The sequence below is a fragment of the Hevea brasiliensis genome, chromosome 8 (genome assembly GCF_030052815.1).
Source record: "Hevea brasiliensis isolate MT/VB/25A 57/8 chromosome 8, ASM3005281v1, whole genome shotgun sequence".
NCBI lineage: Eukaryota > Viridiplantae > Streptophyta > Magnoliopsida > Malpighiales > Euphorbiaceae > Hevea > Hevea brasiliensis.
In genome coordinates, this window is record NC_079500.1 from 99,909,452 (window position 1) to 99,926,403 (window position 16,952).

General features: G+C 36.4%; 4 protein-coding genes across 5 annotated transcripts; all 4 read left to right on the top strand.

The window, feature by feature from the left end:
* The first annotated feature begins 3,627 nt into the window (after positions 1-3,627).
* LOC110647716 (GDP-Man:Man(3)GlcNAc(2)-PP-Dol alpha-1,2-mannosyltransferase) lies at positions 3,628-7,649 on the top strand. The gene is made up of 7 exons (XM_021801672.2): positions 3,628-4,119; positions 4,262-4,548; positions 4,959-5,145; positions 5,693-5,761; positions 5,875-6,068; positions 6,933-7,042; positions 7,146-7,649. Exons 1-7 carry the CDS (start codon positions 3,814-3,816, stop codon positions 7,385-7,387), a joined length of 1,395 nt encoding a protein of 464 aa, XP_021657364.2. The 5' UTR covers positions 3,628-3,813; the 3' UTR covers positions 7,388-7,649.
* Positions 7,650-7,898: 249 nt separating this feature from the next.
* On the top strand, positions 7,899-11,294 carry LOC110647719 (uncharacterized). 2 transcript variants are annotated; one of them, XM_021801674.2, is made up of 2 exons: positions 7,899-8,066; positions 10,391-11,294. In XM_021801674.2, the coding sequence occupies exons 1-2, from the start codon at positions 8,028-8,030 to the stop codon at positions 11,090-11,092; spliced, it is 741 nt and encodes a 246-aa protein (XP_021657366.1). In that variant the 5' UTR covers positions 7,899-8,027; the 3' UTR covers positions 11,093-11,294. The 2 variants fall into 2 exon arrangements, with proteins under 2 accessions (XP_021657366.1, XP_021657368.1); XM_021801676.2 differs by having other exon boundaries at positions 7,908-8,066; positions 10,409-11,294.
* A 2,227-nt stretch (positions 11,295-13,521) lies between these two features.
* Positions 13,522-14,857, top strand: LOC110647710 (transcription factor bHLH51). The gene is made up of 2 exons (XM_021801664.2): positions 13,522-13,919; positions 14,325-14,857. Exons 1-2 carry the CDS (start codon positions 13,569-13,571, stop codon positions 14,805-14,807), a joined length of 834 nt encoding a protein of 277 aa, XP_021657356.2. The 5' UTR covers positions 13,522-13,568; the 3' UTR covers positions 14,808-14,857.
* An 824-nt stretch (positions 14,858-15,681) lies between these two features.
* On the top strand, positions 15,682-16,901 carry LOC110647721 (transcription factor MYB73). The gene has a single exon (XM_021801679.2). It carries the CDS (start codon positions 16,057-16,059, stop codon positions 16,813-16,815), a length of 759 nt encoding a protein of 252 aa, XP_021657371.2. The 5' UTR covers positions 15,682-16,056; the 3' UTR covers positions 16,816-16,901.
* Positions 16,902-16,952: the final 51 nt, after the last annotated feature.

Below are 16,952 nucleotides of genomic sequence, written 5' to 3' on the forward strand. Positions count from 1 at the left end.
CATATAACATTCTCTTTTATAATATTATCACGTTATATTCCCTCAACTCAACTCAACTCAACTAAGCCTTTATCCCAAAAATTTGGGGTCGGCTATATGGATTCGCTTTTTCCACTCTGAACGATTTTGGGTTAAATCCTCAGAAATGTGTAATGCTTCTAAGTCATGCTGTACTACTCTCCTCCAAGTCAATTTAGGTCTACCCCTTTTTTTCTTTCTATCCTCTAGCCTAATGTGCTCTACTTGTCTAACTGGAGCCTCCGTATGTCTACGCTTCACATGACCAAACCACCTCAATCTCCCTTCTCTCAACTTATCTTCAATTGGCACCACTCCTACCTTTTCTCTAATACTTTCATTACGGACTTTATCTAGTCTAGTATGGCCACTCATCCACCTTAGCATTCTCATCTCTGCAACTCTTATCTTAGATGCATACGACTCTTTCAGTGCCCAACACTCACTACCATATAGCATAGCCGGTCGTATGGTCATGCGGTAAAATTTTCCTTTTAATTTATTGGGAATCTTACGATCACATAAAACTCCCGTGGCACGTCTCCACTTCAACCATCCGGCTTTAATCCTATGACTAACATCCTCCTCACATCCCCATCTACTTGAAGGATCGAGCCTAGATATTTAAAGTGATTACTTTGGGACAGTGCCACTCCATTCAAACTAACTCCTTCCCTATCACCGCTTGGCCTTCACCGAACTTGCAATGCATGTATTCTGCCTTCGTTCTACTTAACTTAAAACCCTTTGACTCTAGAGTACTTCTCCAAAGTTCTAGCTTCCTATTGACTCCTTCTCGTGTCTCATCTATCGAACAATATCATCCGCAAAACATCATGCACCAAGGAATACTCTCTTGTATATGTTTCAGTTCATCTAAAACTAATGTAAAAGGTAAGGGCTTATGGCTGATCCTTGGTGTAATCCAATTGAGATCGGAAAATCTCTTGTGTACCCTCCCACTGTGCGCACAATAGTAGTTGCTCGTTCATACATATCTTTCAATACTTGTATATACCTAATAGATACCCTCTTTTGTTCTAACGTATTCCATAAGACCTCTCTTGGAACACTATCATAAGCCTTCTCCAAATCAATAAAAACCATGTGCAGATCTTTCTTCACATCTCTATATTTCTCCATCAAACTTCTAATGAGAAAGATCGCTTCCATAGTTGAACGACTGGGCATGAAGCCAAATTGATTGAGAGAAATAGAAATATCATGACGTAGTCGATGCTCCACAACTCTCTCACACAACTTCATAGTATGGCTCATGAGTTTAATTCTCCTATAATTTGAGCAACTCTGTATATCTCCCTTATTTTTAAAAATAGATACTAAAATACTCCTCCTCCATTCATCAGGCATTTTCTTTGAGTTTAGAATCTTATTAAATAATTTAGTTAACCATGCCACTCCCATATCTCCCAAATACTTCCACACTTCAATTGGTATTTTATCGGGTCCACAGGCTTTACCTACTTTCATTCTCTTAAGTGCTTCCTTTACTTCTAAAGATCTAATCCTTCTAGTATAATTTACATTCTTTTCTATTGTTCTATAATCTATATTCACGCTATTTCCATTTTGACTATTATTAAAGAGATCATTAAAATAATTTCTCCATCTTTCTTTAATGTCCTCATCTTTCACCAACACTTTTCCTTCTTTATCCTTAATGCACCTAACTTGATTGAGATCTTAACATTTCCTTTCTCTACTCCTTGCTAATCTATAAATATCTTTCTCCCCTTCTTTAGTTCCAAGTTTCTCATATAACTTTTCAAAGGCTGTGCTCTTGCTTGGCTAATCGCCTTTTGCCTCTTTCTTTGCTATCTTGTACTGTTCATATGCCTCATTATTATCACATTTAGGTAATTTCTTATACCATTCCCTTTTTCTCTTCAACGCTTTTGTACTTCCTCATTCCACCACCATCTCTCTTTGAGGGTGGTCCATGTCCTTTAGACTCCCCAAGTACTTTTCTAGCTACTTCTCTAATCTTTGATGCCATTTGTATCCACATATCATTGGCCTCCATATCTAGCTTCCATACTTCGGACTCAAGAAGCTCATTTTTGAACTTCACTTGCTTTACTCCTTTGAACTCCCACCACTTTGTTCGAGTTACACTATTTTTTCTGACCTTACTTGAATTGTTCCTAAACTTGACATCCAAGACCACCAACCTATGTTGACTTGTTAAAGCCTCTCCTGGAATGACCTTGCAATCCTTGCATAGAGCTCTATTTGTCTTCCTGGTTAAGAGGAAGTCGATTTGGCTTCTATGTTGCCCACTTTTGAAAGTCACTAAATGTGACTCTCTTTTTATAAAGTAGGTATTTGCTAGTATTAGGTCGTATGCCATAGCAAAATCCAGGATGCTTTTTCCCTCCTCATTTCGACTGCCAAAACCAAAACCTCCATGAACATTCTCATAACCTTGCCTATCACTTCCTACATGTCCATTCAAATCTCCACCAATGAAAACATTCTCTTCATTCGGTATGCTTTGTATTAAATCATCCATATCTTCCCAAAACCTTTGTTTACTCTCACTGTCTAGTCCTATTTATGGGGCATAAGCACTAACTATATTTATTGTTTCTCCGTCTAGTACTAGCTTTACTAGTATAATTCTATCTCCTACTCTTTTCACATTTACTCTGCGTCTTTCAATGACATGTATATCATTATACACACTCCCTTCTTGTTTCTCTCCTTTCCGGTAAACCACAATTTGTACCCTGAATTACCCACTTCCTTACTTTTCTCTCCTACCCATTTAGTCTCCTGAATGCAAGCAATATTCACCCTTCTCCTTTCCAAGGTATCCACAAGCTCCATTAATTTTCCTGTAAGTGATCCAACATTCCAAGTACCAACCCTGATCCTCCTCCTATCCTGCTCCTTCCTAATTGGTCTCATTCTATGATAGCTTCTATTATTTTCTATGTCTATCTTGTGTTCTGTTCCACTATTTGTTCTATTATCTGTCTTATGGACTAACTTCTTTACCCACACCCGTCCATGATGTGGGAACCCTTGCTCACTTAACACCACACCCGGGCGCCGGCATGGCGCGTCGCTTTCGGTGAACGCCCTACACCCTTGCATATTTATCACTACACCCGGGCTCCGATGCAGCGCGTCGTTAGTAGAGGACGCCCCAACGTTTATATCATTTGAATCCATATCATAGGGTGTGACGAAATTTTTACGCTGGTTGTCACCTACCGCAACCCTCCTCCTTTATCAGGGCTTGGGACCGGCTAAGCGCAAACTACTTATGTATTATTTAATAATTACTTTATTAATATTATATTATTAGATAACTTACGAGATATTAACATATATTAATTATGTATATATATTACTTATAGAAATATATTTTATTTATTTTTATTATAAAATTTTATTAAAATATTATATTATTTTTATATATTATGATTAAAAAATATATAAATTAAAATTATTAATAATTACGTATATGATCAATTTTCTAATTTATTTAATTTGTTATATTTGCGAAGGAAATATACTTTGCAAATTTGGGTTAGAAAAGGGTTAAAAAAAAAAAACCTCCGAAACCCCATAAGAAAAACGAAACGAAACGAAACGAAACTCGACAAAACAGAAGAAGGCCAGTGGTGCCTTCATAGCGCACGAGCGATTAAGCGAAACTCTTTGGTGCCTATCTGGTTATCTCCACCTGGTTCTTCTCCACATCATCATCATCATCATCATCATCATCATGGTCATCTAATTGATCTCCTTCTCCACGTTGATATAATGGATAACGGGATTTACCTTCTCATCATCCCTCTCTTCACTGCTATATTAACCTTAATCTTGACCTTCACTTCCCAGATAATCAATGGCAGAAGGAACAGAAAGCGAGCTGTTGGCTTCTTCCATCCCTTCACAAACGATGGCGGCGGTGGAGAGAGAGTCCTTTGGTGTGCCGTTAAAGCAATCCAAGAGGAAAGCCATGATCTTGACTGTGTGATTTACACCGGCGATCACGATGCCTCCCCTCATTCCCTGACAGCTCGCGCCACTGATCGCTTTGGTGTCAACTTGCTTTACCCACCTATGGTATTCACCTACGCTTAATAGGTTTTACTTCGTTCAATGAGTAGAATCAGAATTTGGGAATTTGGATTAATGGCTTTTTTTTTTTTTTTTGGGTTTTCCTTTTGGTGTTTGTTTGATTTCTGTGTAAAAATGCTTGCTTTAGGTGGTGCATCTGTATAAAAGGAAATGGGTGGAAGAAACTAGTTATCCTCGCTTCACCATGATTGGTCAGAGCTTGGGTTCGATTTATCTTTCCTGGGAAGCTTTATGCAAGTTTACTCCTTTGTATTATTTTGATACTAGTGGTTACGCTTTCACTTATCCTCTTGCTCGGATTTTTGGTTGCAAAGTTATTTGTTACACCCATTATCCTACTATCAGTTTAGATATGATTTCTCGTGTTCGCAATCGGAATTCCACGTACAACAATGATGCTTCAATTGCCAGGAGGTTAGAGTTTGCTGTTTTTCTGTGTGTGCTTAGACGATAAGATTTGTTAGATTTTGGGAGATGATGGTCTTAATTTTGTAGTTTGATGATTTGAGTCTAGACGGAAATATTTCTTAAATTGGCCAACTACATCAAATGGTTGTGTACTGCACCTTGTAATTTAATTTCAGTTCACCCATTTGCCTTCACTTGGATTGATACTCATTGAGATTTAGCCTTTGCTTTCAATTTATTGATCATCAAATTTTCTGCGGTCTGTTTGACTTAAGTTCTTTGTAATATTGGAAAAATGAAGAGAACGATAACCCTCCAAATAAAAAAAAAAATGAAGGGGAAAAAAATTCTGAGGCAGCTTCACATCTCTGATTTTCTATTTTTACAGTTTCTGAAGAATTCTTTTCTTGTGGCAGTGGTTGGCTATCACGGTGCAAAATCATCTATTATACATTCTTTAGTTGGATGTATGGGTTTGCGGGCTCTTGTGCACATCTTGCAATGGTGAACTCCTCATGGACACAAGCTCATATTGAAAAGCTTTGGAGAATTCCAAAGCGTATCAACCGAGTCTATCCTCCTTGTGATACATCAGGGCTTCAGGTTTTTAATATAGTGTTTGTTTCTTCAATCTTTATGGTAGTTATATACAATATCACGAGTGTTATCTGTCTCTCACACACACATATGAAGTGGTGCTCTGCACCCTTGTGATTCCAATCCTGACATTCTTACTATTGGATCAAGCAGTGGCCTTTTGTTTTTCTATTATATGTCCAAAATAAACTTTTGTCCTTGAAATACTGTGTTGAGCATTCTTTTGGCTGGGTTGTCTTGAATTCTTTTGGAAGCTCATTTCATGACCCATGAGAAGTCTTGGAAAACAATAAATTTATAAATATATATAATCAAATGGTTGTTTTCTAGTTTGAAACATTACTTTCAACATGCTGTGTTCCTCCTTGTAGAAAACATTTTTTTTTGCTTGTTTGCTTGGTGCATTGTGAATTATTTTTCCTGTCATTGACTCATTATTCATGCTAACATGTAAGCTGGTTCGATGTTTTGAATCCATCTTGAGATGCTATATGCTCCATTTTACTTGAAAAATTTTTGCACATTTGAGTCTAACAAATTGATGTCAAAACAGGCTCTTCCTTTGGAAAGGTCAGCATCAACTCCAATATTTATATCTGTTGCTCAATTCCGTCCTGAGAAGGTGGGCATACTTATGTAAACCTTATGAATGCAAGGTACTGCTGTTTTAGTGGCTCATTTCTGGGGCCCTTGTTGGGTATATCAGCCCTTTATAGCTAGTTTTTCACATGACAGGCACATCCTCTCCAACTTGAGGCTTTTTCAGTAGCCATTAGAAAGCTTGATCCTGACTTGCCGAGACCTAAGCTCCATTTTGTGGGTAGTTGTCGAAACAAGTCTGATGAAGAAAGACTACAGAAGTTGAAGGACAAAGCAGTTGAACTGAAGGTTGATGGGGATGTACAATTCTATAAAAATGTGATGTACAGGTCTGTATCAATCTCTTTACAATCAGGATCCTTGTGATAGTAATTAATCTTGTTCAGAATTTCAATTATAATGTTATTTGGAATTCAAAGATAACTATGGAAATATCCAAATTATACTGCATACTCTTGCCCTCTACTCTTCAATGTATATCTACACTTTTGTGCATGTGTTTAGGTGTGTATGTGTTGTATTTGAATTCTTTTTTAATGAACAATGAGAAGCCATGGGAAAGATGTTGTGTGGAGTGTATATTCAGCACGTGGAAGCAGGTAATGCTGATTTACGTTGTTGATTGATTTCACCTTTCTTTTCGTATTCCCGTATACATCCACTGGAGCGTATGTAGTGTTTTGTGGGGCTTTTGAATTGACAATAGCGTTTTCTCATTGTTCTATGTTTAAATCAATCATATCTTTGTTATTTATTTTCTACATTAACTGTACCCTTCTTTATCATGGATCCAAATTTTGATAGTCCTGTGGAAATTTGCTTGCATCCTCAGTCTTAGCCCAAGAGCTAATTCTGTTTCTGTGGTTGGTGGTCAATAGGTCATGGTCATCAGTGTGACAAGTATCAAATGATTTGGTTTGCTTCCAGATGTGTCTAAAACTTAAGGGGTAGTAAAATCTGTATGACTGCACAACCATAGAAAAGGACATCTTGTGAAACTAATTATACACCTTTATGGTGTTCCTGAGTCCTGACTGTGGCAGTATATTCCTGCATCACCTGTAATACTTGGCATCTACTCGATATGAGAATTCATTTGGTCAAGTAATTGTGTACAATGTGTCTGAGAATTCTCATGGTAATACTAGTGTCTAAGATTTGTATCCTCACTTTTCACCTTTTTCCGTTTGTAGGGACTTGATGAGTCTTTTGGGAGGTGCCACTGTCGGAGTGCATTCCATGACAGACGAACACTTTGGAATTAGTGTTGTAGAGTATATGGCTGCAGGCGCCATACCAATTGGTGGGCATTTTTAAGTATTTTTGTTTACATGTAGATACTTCCTTTTCTGCTCGTAAATGCTTATGAGAATTCATCATACTCATAATTTTGTTGGATTCTTCAGCTCATAATTCTGCTGGCCCAAAGATGGATATTGTTTTGGAAGAAGATGGCCAGCAAACTGGATTTCTTGCCCAGAATGTGGAAGAGTATGCAGATGCCATCCTGAGAGTTTTAAGAATGCCAGAAACTGAGAGACTCAAGATGGCTGCAGCTGCAAGGAAACGGGCGAGCAGGTTTTCTGAACAAAGATTTTATGAGGATTTTAAAGCTGCAGTTCGACCAATGCTAAACCATTCTAGATGATGGACTAGCAACCGAAACTAATGTAACATATTTGTAACTGTAGAACAGAGGAGTTTTAGTTTTTACTTGTTTTTGCCTGGCTGTTCCCTTTTCTGCCATTTGACCAAGTTATTTGAGGTGGCGGCTCAATTCCTTTTCTTTGGTCTGTATTTTTTTTTTTTTTTTAAATTTCATATGTAGTTGAAGAAATTCTATCTGTAAACAATTTTGGCGACAATTTCACCCAAGATTGAAAATTTTCTGTTAAAATTTTATGGTGCTACTGAGGCGGCTAAAATGGATGATAGTTTGAGTCTGTTTGGGATTATGATTTCAGTCTGCTTTATCATTTTGATTATTGTTAAAAAAAGGCTTTGTTTTGGAATTTTTCTAAATAAAATATGTTAAATTTAACTTAAATTTAAAATTAAACTGAAATTAAGGTTTTTTTTTTTGTTAAAAAGGCTAAATTATTAAAATTCGGAAGTTGCGTAGGCACACGCGCTATAAAAGAAAGTGGTATTGCGAAGGGCTCATCCCCTTCTTGTAGTTACAGGTCATCCACTTCACTGCCACAAATACACAAAGCTCAAAATCGTCTTCTGAGTTGCTTGTGCCTCTGTTGTAATTCTGGACTAATCTATATGGTTGAGACATAGAAATGGCAATTTCTCTCAATTCTGTTGGGTTCAACTCAAAGGTAATGTCTTTTCTCTTTACTTCGCTTGTCTCTCATCTTTCCTCTCAATTTGCTTACGCTGCCTGACCTCACTTTAACTACTGTTTAAGTTTTGAATCCTTTTAATCTCTTTTGGGTTATTCATTTTCAATTGCTTGAACTCTTAATTTACACTTTCTTTGATACTTTGCCAGTGTTAGATGACCTACAATTTGTGCCTGTTCTTTATCTGGGTGAATTTTTACAGATGAATTAAGACACATTTCAGACTTTAAAAGAAAAGTGAAGCTTTGTTATCTAACAGTTATAGCATTTAGGGCCCTTTTGGCATTGTTATTTTAGCTGCTGTTTGATAACTTAATATAATATCAGTTAGATACCATTAAAATTGATTTTGAGTTAAATTTGACATATTTTAGTTATAAGGACTCTAAACAACTAAATAGCTTTTGGGACTGCTTTTTCAACGGTACCTAAAATTGTGCTTTTTCAGAAAGTAGGTTATAACCTTAATCTCAAACAAGTCTTTAGTAGTGTGAAGGTAACGTTTTTTTTTTTTTTTTTTCTTTTTTTAAAAACTGTTTAGAAGCTTTTAGGGCTGTTAGTCTATTGGGCAATACTAGTGATGTTTAGACTGATAATTGCATATTGTTTTGGATTCTATGCTCTCCACTTCTTTTGGTTGCATGAGAAATTTAAGCATTCATGATGAAATTCCAGAGAATTGGCTCTTAATTGGCTGTATTGATTGTGAAAATGAAGAACAATTTGTTGACCATATTCCTTTTTTATCCGCCTGTTTAGTTAATGCAGTGACCTTTGTTTCATGTTTAGCAAAATGAAATTCTATTTTCAAATGATTTGGCTTGTTATTCTGCAATAATGATAAGGCACATTTAAGAGAGAGGGGTGGGGTTTTCAGCCAATTCTTGTAATATGGCAATGTTGAGTTTTCAATTCATAAGATCTAGTCTTTTTGTCCTTGCATCTTTTGACTGCAATTCCTCAATCCTTCTAGGTTTGCCTTCTGTTAATATTTTGGGGATTTAATTTAAAATTATAATGTTTTATATGATTTTAGGGAAAGAAATGTAGTACTCTGCAAAAAATCATTGTTTTGTTTGTCTCTCTCTCAACATGAAGAAGCTGTCCCACCAAGATCAACTCATATAACAAACTCTTACTTTTCTGCCTCTTTTTTTTCTCTTTCCCAAATCAGTATAACCATTCTATTTGTTTGCTGTTAAGATAACAGAAAGAGGGAGGAGAGTGGTGAAGGGGAGCTTGAACTACTTGACCTGTTGCTTCCACCTCCATAACAAGTCTAAACCATAAATTATGAGGGGAATGTTCCTGCTACTGACTAATGTGCATGTAATATTTAAAGATGTACACCTGTTTGTTTAAAGCTTATGTTGTTAGTTCTTTCCTACAGTTCGTCTCCTATTACAGCTAATGAAAAAATGGAAAAATTGAAACACTAGCAGGCAGCTTGCTCCATCTTGCATCAAGTGTACTCATTACCAGTCATGCGTTGTTAAGAAATTTATGACACTTTTACTATGTGTTTTCTTCTCTAGCTGTATATTGGAAATTAATTGTAGTATTATAAGATCAATTGATCATGGTAGGGACATAGTCTATGTCTTTGGGCTCAGAATTATTGTCCATATCAGGCTTCACCACAGAAAAAGTAGGGTATATATCCCTTTCTGTGCTAATTGCATGAACCTAGAATATAACTTCAGAATAGTCAACAAATTGCAACCATGGTTACTTTTTTCTGAATTAGGAATATGTAATGTTTTCAAAGTGATCCTGTTTCATGTCGATTTTAATAGTTCAAAGCTCTGTTTCTATAAATGATAGAAGTGAAAAACATTTAACAAATATGTTGGAATGAATTTCAAATCTTTTGACAGGAGAATTTTACACTTCTTTTTGTCTTTGTTGCATATTTGCCACTTAGCAGCTAAAATACTTACCATTAAAACAATATTAGAAAACCAAGTCTAACTTCCCAGGTGTTAAGATTAGAGATCCTAAAATGTTATTAGGCCTTAACCTATTTTGTATTCTTTAGGTGTAAATGGGCAAACACATGGAAAAGACAAAGGCAATGCGAACGTGAATAATGGGGAGTGTAGACTCAGCTTCATACCATATTAGAAAACCTAAGTCTAACCTTAAAACCCAGGTGTTAAGATTAGAGGTCATAAATTGTTCAGAAGCCTCAACTTCTTTTGCATTTTTTAGATGTACGATTTTAATCTCTAACAAATAAAATGTGGTGTAGACGTATTTATGCCTAATGATTACTTAGAAAAGTGTTTCTTGATTAAAAGTTGCCAGCTATGTACCAGCATGTGTCAAGATCTTCTCTTCGAGCTTCATCATCTAAGACTAACCAAGTCATTTTTCCCCTGGGAATGATTGGTTCAAGGGTTCATACAAAGGGAAGGGGAATGTGTCTTTCAGTTGCAGACAGTGATCGTCTTGCTACGGACACCAGTGATAATAGTCCTGGTAGTGCTGAAGGTTCAATTTCTAATAATCAGCTTTCATCCTTGGATTCTCCTGGAGGAACTAGCCAGCTCCAAACTAGTGTTGATAATGAGCCAGGACCTCAAACCTCTGGAGTTTCTAGTGGTTCCACAATTCCATCAGATGTGAAGCCGGAGAGACAACCTGACTTCCAATCTACAGCCAAAAGATCACCTCTAACAGCAAGAGAGAGACTAAAGGCTGCCAGGGTTCTCAGTCGTTATACGGAATCAAAGGCATCAAAATCAGAAATGGGCAGCAAAGTACTAGATGCTCTGAAGGAAAGTGAAAAGGGAAAGAAGAGATCTGGCCTTCCAGAAGCCCCTACAAACTTGTTTGATGACAGTGACAGAGGGATGCCAAAGGAAGGATGGACATTTGAGTTTCCAGGAGGTGCTGATCTATTTGTGATAGTGTTTTCATTTGTTTTCATCAGCACAGTTATGTTTGCAACAACTTATGTTGTCTGGAAAGTTGGTGCAATCCATTTCAATGAGTACTAAGGTGAAGTTCAAAGGGATTCTGCATTTTCGGTTACCCATTAAAGATCATACTGTTTTGACGTCAGGCACTTATGGGGTAGGATTTTAAAGGTATTTTAAGACGAGATACATGCATTCATGTTCAAAAGTTGTTTGGCCCGCATTTATGTATCAAAGATTTGCATTTGGGAATGCCAACAGATGCCCCCACTTTTGTATTTCATTTGTTGGTGATTATGGTGCTTAATCCTTGTTATATTACCACATGTATATTTCTCTTTCGTTGAGGCAGAATACATGCGCACTTGGGTCAAGGACAAGAATAGACTATTGTCATTGTTCTTATATAATTCATACACACACGTCATAGCAGTCGATGTGTGATCTCGAAAGATTAGCCCAATGAGCACGCTTCACGTGAGACCTCAACCATGGACCAACTACATATATATTGCAATTTATCACATAATGGTATTATTATTATTATTATTATCATCGTTGTATATACAATAATTATATTTTAAAATTTTTCGTTATATTAGATATGGGCGCAATTCACGCTTGGATTGGCATTGAACCGATTAAATTATAGCTGGAATTGATTAAACTTGGATTTAACCATAATCATCTTGAATCGGATGAGATTGAATTTAATATATTATCAATAATAATTAATGATAATTAGCTTAACCTAACTTGATTTAGTGATCAAAAGCATATTATTCATATGATATATTCAAAATTCGAATCTTCACTCTTTTTATATTCCTAATCTAAAATTAAATAAAAATAATTAATCAAATAATTATTATCTATCAACTATCAGCATCTCTAGTGATAAGTTTATGAACCTATGGAGGAATATAATTTCACAAGTGGAGATTGGACGGTAGATTAAAGAAGACTAAAACCCCACAACTTTTGGGCAAATGCTGACCAGATAGGAGGGTCCATAGAACCTTATTTCCTACGCCATCATCTAACTCAAGCACGAGCTGTCTGCTAGAGCTTTTTCTTCTTCTTCTTTTTTTTTTTTTTTTTTTTTTCAACTTTTGATGAGCTAGCTAAGTTGCAAAATCCATCAATGATCTTGCAAGCTTATCTCTTCTTTGTGGTTTTATGCTTTTGCCGCAAACAACAATGGCTGCACATAGCCAACTTATTGAGCTTTGCTGCTTCAATTATTAAGCTTAGCTCATTATATTCATTTACCTGTATGCACCTACATTTTGCACATTTTTGTTATGTTTCTTGAAAATGTTAGAAATTAATTTTTTTTTTCAAGATTTGATCGTTTGGCTGGGGAGAAAATAGAAGAAAGAAATGAAAAGACTATCCTGAATAGTTACTAATGGAATGATGGAAAGAATTATTGAGACCACACAATCCTGAGAGATAGAAAGTTGGGGAAATTGATTGGTTGATCAAAGGTCGTATCAATCTTTTAAATCCTCTTTATTGTGAGTTACAATACTTGTGTGCCAAAGGGGCCCTGCATAGTGACCAACTGGTGATAGGTAATTGAAGGACTTTTGTTTGGTTGTGCAGGACAATAGGACACTCTTTTTAACTCTTAGAATAAATGGAAATGGACAAAGAAAGCCACCAAGGATGAATGGCCTCTTTGTCATTGGAGATCATTTTTTAGATGAACTTAAAGAGAGATAAAAAGACTAATTCAAATCAAAGATGATTGTTTTTAAGAACAAAACTCCTCCCTTTGTTTTGTTTTTCTTGCCCCATTGCAGAACCACAATCAATGGACCAGCTGGTTGTGGGTTCATTTGCAAGTCTTAGTCTTTCAAGAATTGAAAACTTTACATGAAAAAATAAGACATGTCCTAGGTTAAGTGTCATCAGAATTTTACAGTAATGGGGTTGGCTTATGGATCATTTTTCACCATTCAACACGCTACATCTCTATCAATATCCAAAGCTTGTAAAATTTTACTACAAGTACTGTAATGATGATAATAATTTCTTAGATCAGCTACAGTAATCAGGACAGTCTACAATTATATCAGCTTCTTCCATATCCATTCCCATCTTAGAAAGTTGTTATTAGCAAACAGTGTGAGAGCAAGACTGGGGACCTCTGCATTGGTTTGCAGAATGGAATATACTATGGATGAAATGGTTATTCCATGGCCGTAGAATAGCTATTCTTTGTTCAATTGCTTGTATATAAAACTTGTTCATCTTATTTCATGCTATTTCATTCTTTGTTTTTTAAACCCTTTGGGTTGTAAATCTTTTTGATCTTCATATAGAGTTAAAATTGTTTGCTGAATTATCAAAGAAAAATTCACACTGAGGTGACATCCGAATATGGCCAAACACGATTTTCATTTGACCAATTAATGGTTGCTAGACATCACACCAATCACAATCAATACATGCAGATCACACATTATTAGTGCAGGAACAGTAGCTGTAGATTGTGAGATAAAAAGCAGGAGGGAATTGTAGTTAGATTTGAGAAAGGTTTCTTTTTGATATGGAAGATCGCTACTCTTCTGGATGGCCGGTTGCGCCTCCAGAAGCAAACTGGTCCGCAGGCAATTCTACCGCATATGGTGAGTCCAGTTTGTTTCCATACCTGCTAATGCCTCATACTTCAACTTCAACCTCTGCCACCTCCCAAATTAATGGACTTCCTTCTTGGTCGATACCGATTCAAGAGGCTAGCCATGGATTTCCCTCGTGGTCTACAATACCAGTTCAAGAGGCTGCAGAAGATAAAGCTGCTTCTGTTTCCAAGAGCCATAGCCAAGCTGAGAAGCGGCGCAGGGACCGGATTAATGCGCAGCTTGGCATTCTGAGGAAACTAATTCCCAAATCAGATAAGGTTGATACCTCTGTTTTCTCTCTCTCTGTTCCTCTCTTTTCACTCTCATCAACACAGACACATGTAGTCTCATCAAATATGGTAGGTTGTGTTCATATTCCTCCATTTCTGTGCTCAATGGTTTTGATAACAATCCTTAAATAAGGGTGGCAGGGGAATATCTAAAATCTGGGTGCATTTTCTTCCTGGTAATTAGCCATTTTTTACAATCCCATCACTTAGTAATGCAAGAAACAAGAAAATTCAGCTCAATTGAAAGCAGAAACAGTAAGAAAAGTTTTTCTTGAACTACAGCTTCCTCCTGTTTTAGTCTCTAAATTAATGTTCTGCAACTGGTTTTCTTGCTAATCTTTGATAAATTTCACCAATAGAAGAACATAATTCTTTTTTTTTTTTCTTGAGCAGATGGACAAGGCAGCTCTCCTAGCAAGTGTGATTGATCAAGTAAGAGATCTTAAGGGAAAAGCAATGGAAGTAAGCAAAAGCATCACAATTCCAACAGAATTCGACGAAGTAACAGTAGACGTCGATGAGTCTGATGATATTTCTCAAGATTTAAGCTCCACAAGCAACAAGAAGAACAAAGAAGACGACATCTTCGTGAGGGTGTCCTTTTGCTGCGACGATCGGCCAGAGGTGTTCTCGGAACTCATCAGGGTGCTCAAAGGCCTTAGACTGAGCATAGTTAGAGCAGATATTGCAAGTGTAGGAGGAAGAGTTAAAAGCATTCTTATACTGTGCAATAAAGATTCTAAAGAGGAAGGAGTTTCACTTAGCACTATCAAACAATCACTCAATGTATTTTTGAGTAGAATTTCTTCATCCTCTATGCCTTCAAATTATCGCATTAGAAGCAAGAGGCAGAGGTTCTTTTTGCCTTCTCAATAGTTGCATTAATATTTCTATTTTCTCATATATATAAAAATTTTTATTTGGTCCCTTGTGATTGAATTTTTTCACAAATTCCCCTTTTGTTATAATACCATACACAATCGCTATATATATTCACCTGTTGTACATATAACGATTACGTTAATTGTGTTATGAATTATGAATGTGTTGATTGCAAAGTATATATAAGATTTTTTTCTTTTTAAAGCAAAACAAAGAATATCTTAAGGATTCATGTATAATGTTGGGGAATTTGTAATAGGGCAACATAGTCAATGGGTGGGGCAATTGAAAACAATGTGATTTCTTGTCAAATTTCACATCTTTTCTCCATTAAAATGGACTCCTCCTTTCCCTTCATAATTTTAAAGGGATCAACACAATGTCCTTTCATTAATTTTTAATGTCCGTCTGATTCTGTGGGCTGACACTTCGGCGTCTCATATCGCTTATGAAGAGTGTATGCGTTGAATTTATATAAGAATAAAAATTTTATCAAAATTATCATAATTTTGATAATATATCTAATCTATTTAAGAGAAAAATCTATTTTTAATTTTTTAATATTTATCTTTAATTACTAGTATCGTAATTAAGTATTAATAAATTAATTTAATAATTTAAAATTATAATATTTGAATTTAAATTTAAATTAATAAATAATAATAAATAAAAATAAATAAATAACCGTCTTATTAAAGTGCAAAAATTCCGTTACAAAAACTCTTCTCTTCCTTTCAACTAACTCCCGTAATAGCCGTGTGCAGTTCTTTGACACTTCTTTCACCTGTCTAACTCTTAACTGACACTCTTATTTATTTATTAAAAAAAAAATTAATATTTATATATCTTAACTACCTATTTTCCTCTGTAAATAACTGCAACTCTTCCGTAACCATAATCTCCGCCGTTAAACTCACCGTCTTTTCGTTTAATTTTAATTAATTAACTAATTAATTAATTAATGCTTCCAAATAAATAATAACAATAAAAAAAATAAGAGTCCGTTACTCTGTTATAACTTCCCTATCTTCCCCACACCCACTTCAAAACAAAAACAAACGCGCCTCTAACCACCACAGTCGTTGTGTCATCGTGCGGTTTTACGGTTCACACCCAACAGCCTCTTCTTCCTCCTCCTTCATCATCCTCTCTCGTGTATTAAAACCCTTGTTCAACTTCCCACATTCACACACACACACAATCCTTTTTTCTATTTCTATTTTCTCTCGATTCTTGATTTTTCATGGCTTCTTTTAATTCCGGTGACCGGATCAAAGGCTCTTGGAGCCCCCAAGAAGATGCTAATCTAATCAAGCTTGTTCAGCAGCATGGACCTAGAAATTGGTCCCTCATTAGCACTGGTATCCCTGGTCGTTCTGGAAAATCTTGCAGGCTTCGCTGGTGTAACCAGCTCTCCCCGGAGGTTCAGCATCGCCCTTTTACTCCGGCTGAGGATGCTATTATTGTTCAGGCTCATACCGTTCATGGTAATAAATGGGCCACCATTGCTAGACTTTTGCCTGGTCGTACTGATAATGCCATCAAAAATCATTGGAACTCAACTTTACGTCGTAAACGCGCTGCCGATTTGTCTTCCGCTTCGTCTGAGTCAAACTCGGTGATTAAACGCCCGTGTGTGGATGTTTCGACTGAGTCGGGATCGGGGTCTGATTCTGGAATTAAGAGGCAATATTTGGGTGCATCTCCAGAGCATAGTAGTTTTAATAGGGATGCGGGGATTGTGGGGCCTGAGACTTCGTTGACTTTATCTCCGCCAGGGGATGGGTTTGTTACAGTGGCGACGGTGGGAGAGAAGGTGGAGGAAGATGGCGGAGAGGAGAGTGGTGAGGAGGGGAGGGAGGATAAATGTGGGGTGCAGATAGAGGAGACTTGTTTGTTGACCATCATGCAAAGGATGATAGCAGCAGAGGTTAGGAGTTACATTGATAGACTAAGGGCTGAAGATGGGCTATATGGGCCTGCTGCCAGAAAGGATCTCTGAAGTCATAAAAAGATTTCCACTCTTTTGGGTTATTTTAAATGTGTTTAGTGGTTAATTATGAGATAAAATTAAAAAAAAATTGTTTTAATCAGTGTTTATTGGATAATTAGGAATGAGAATTCCATCAAGGGAATCAA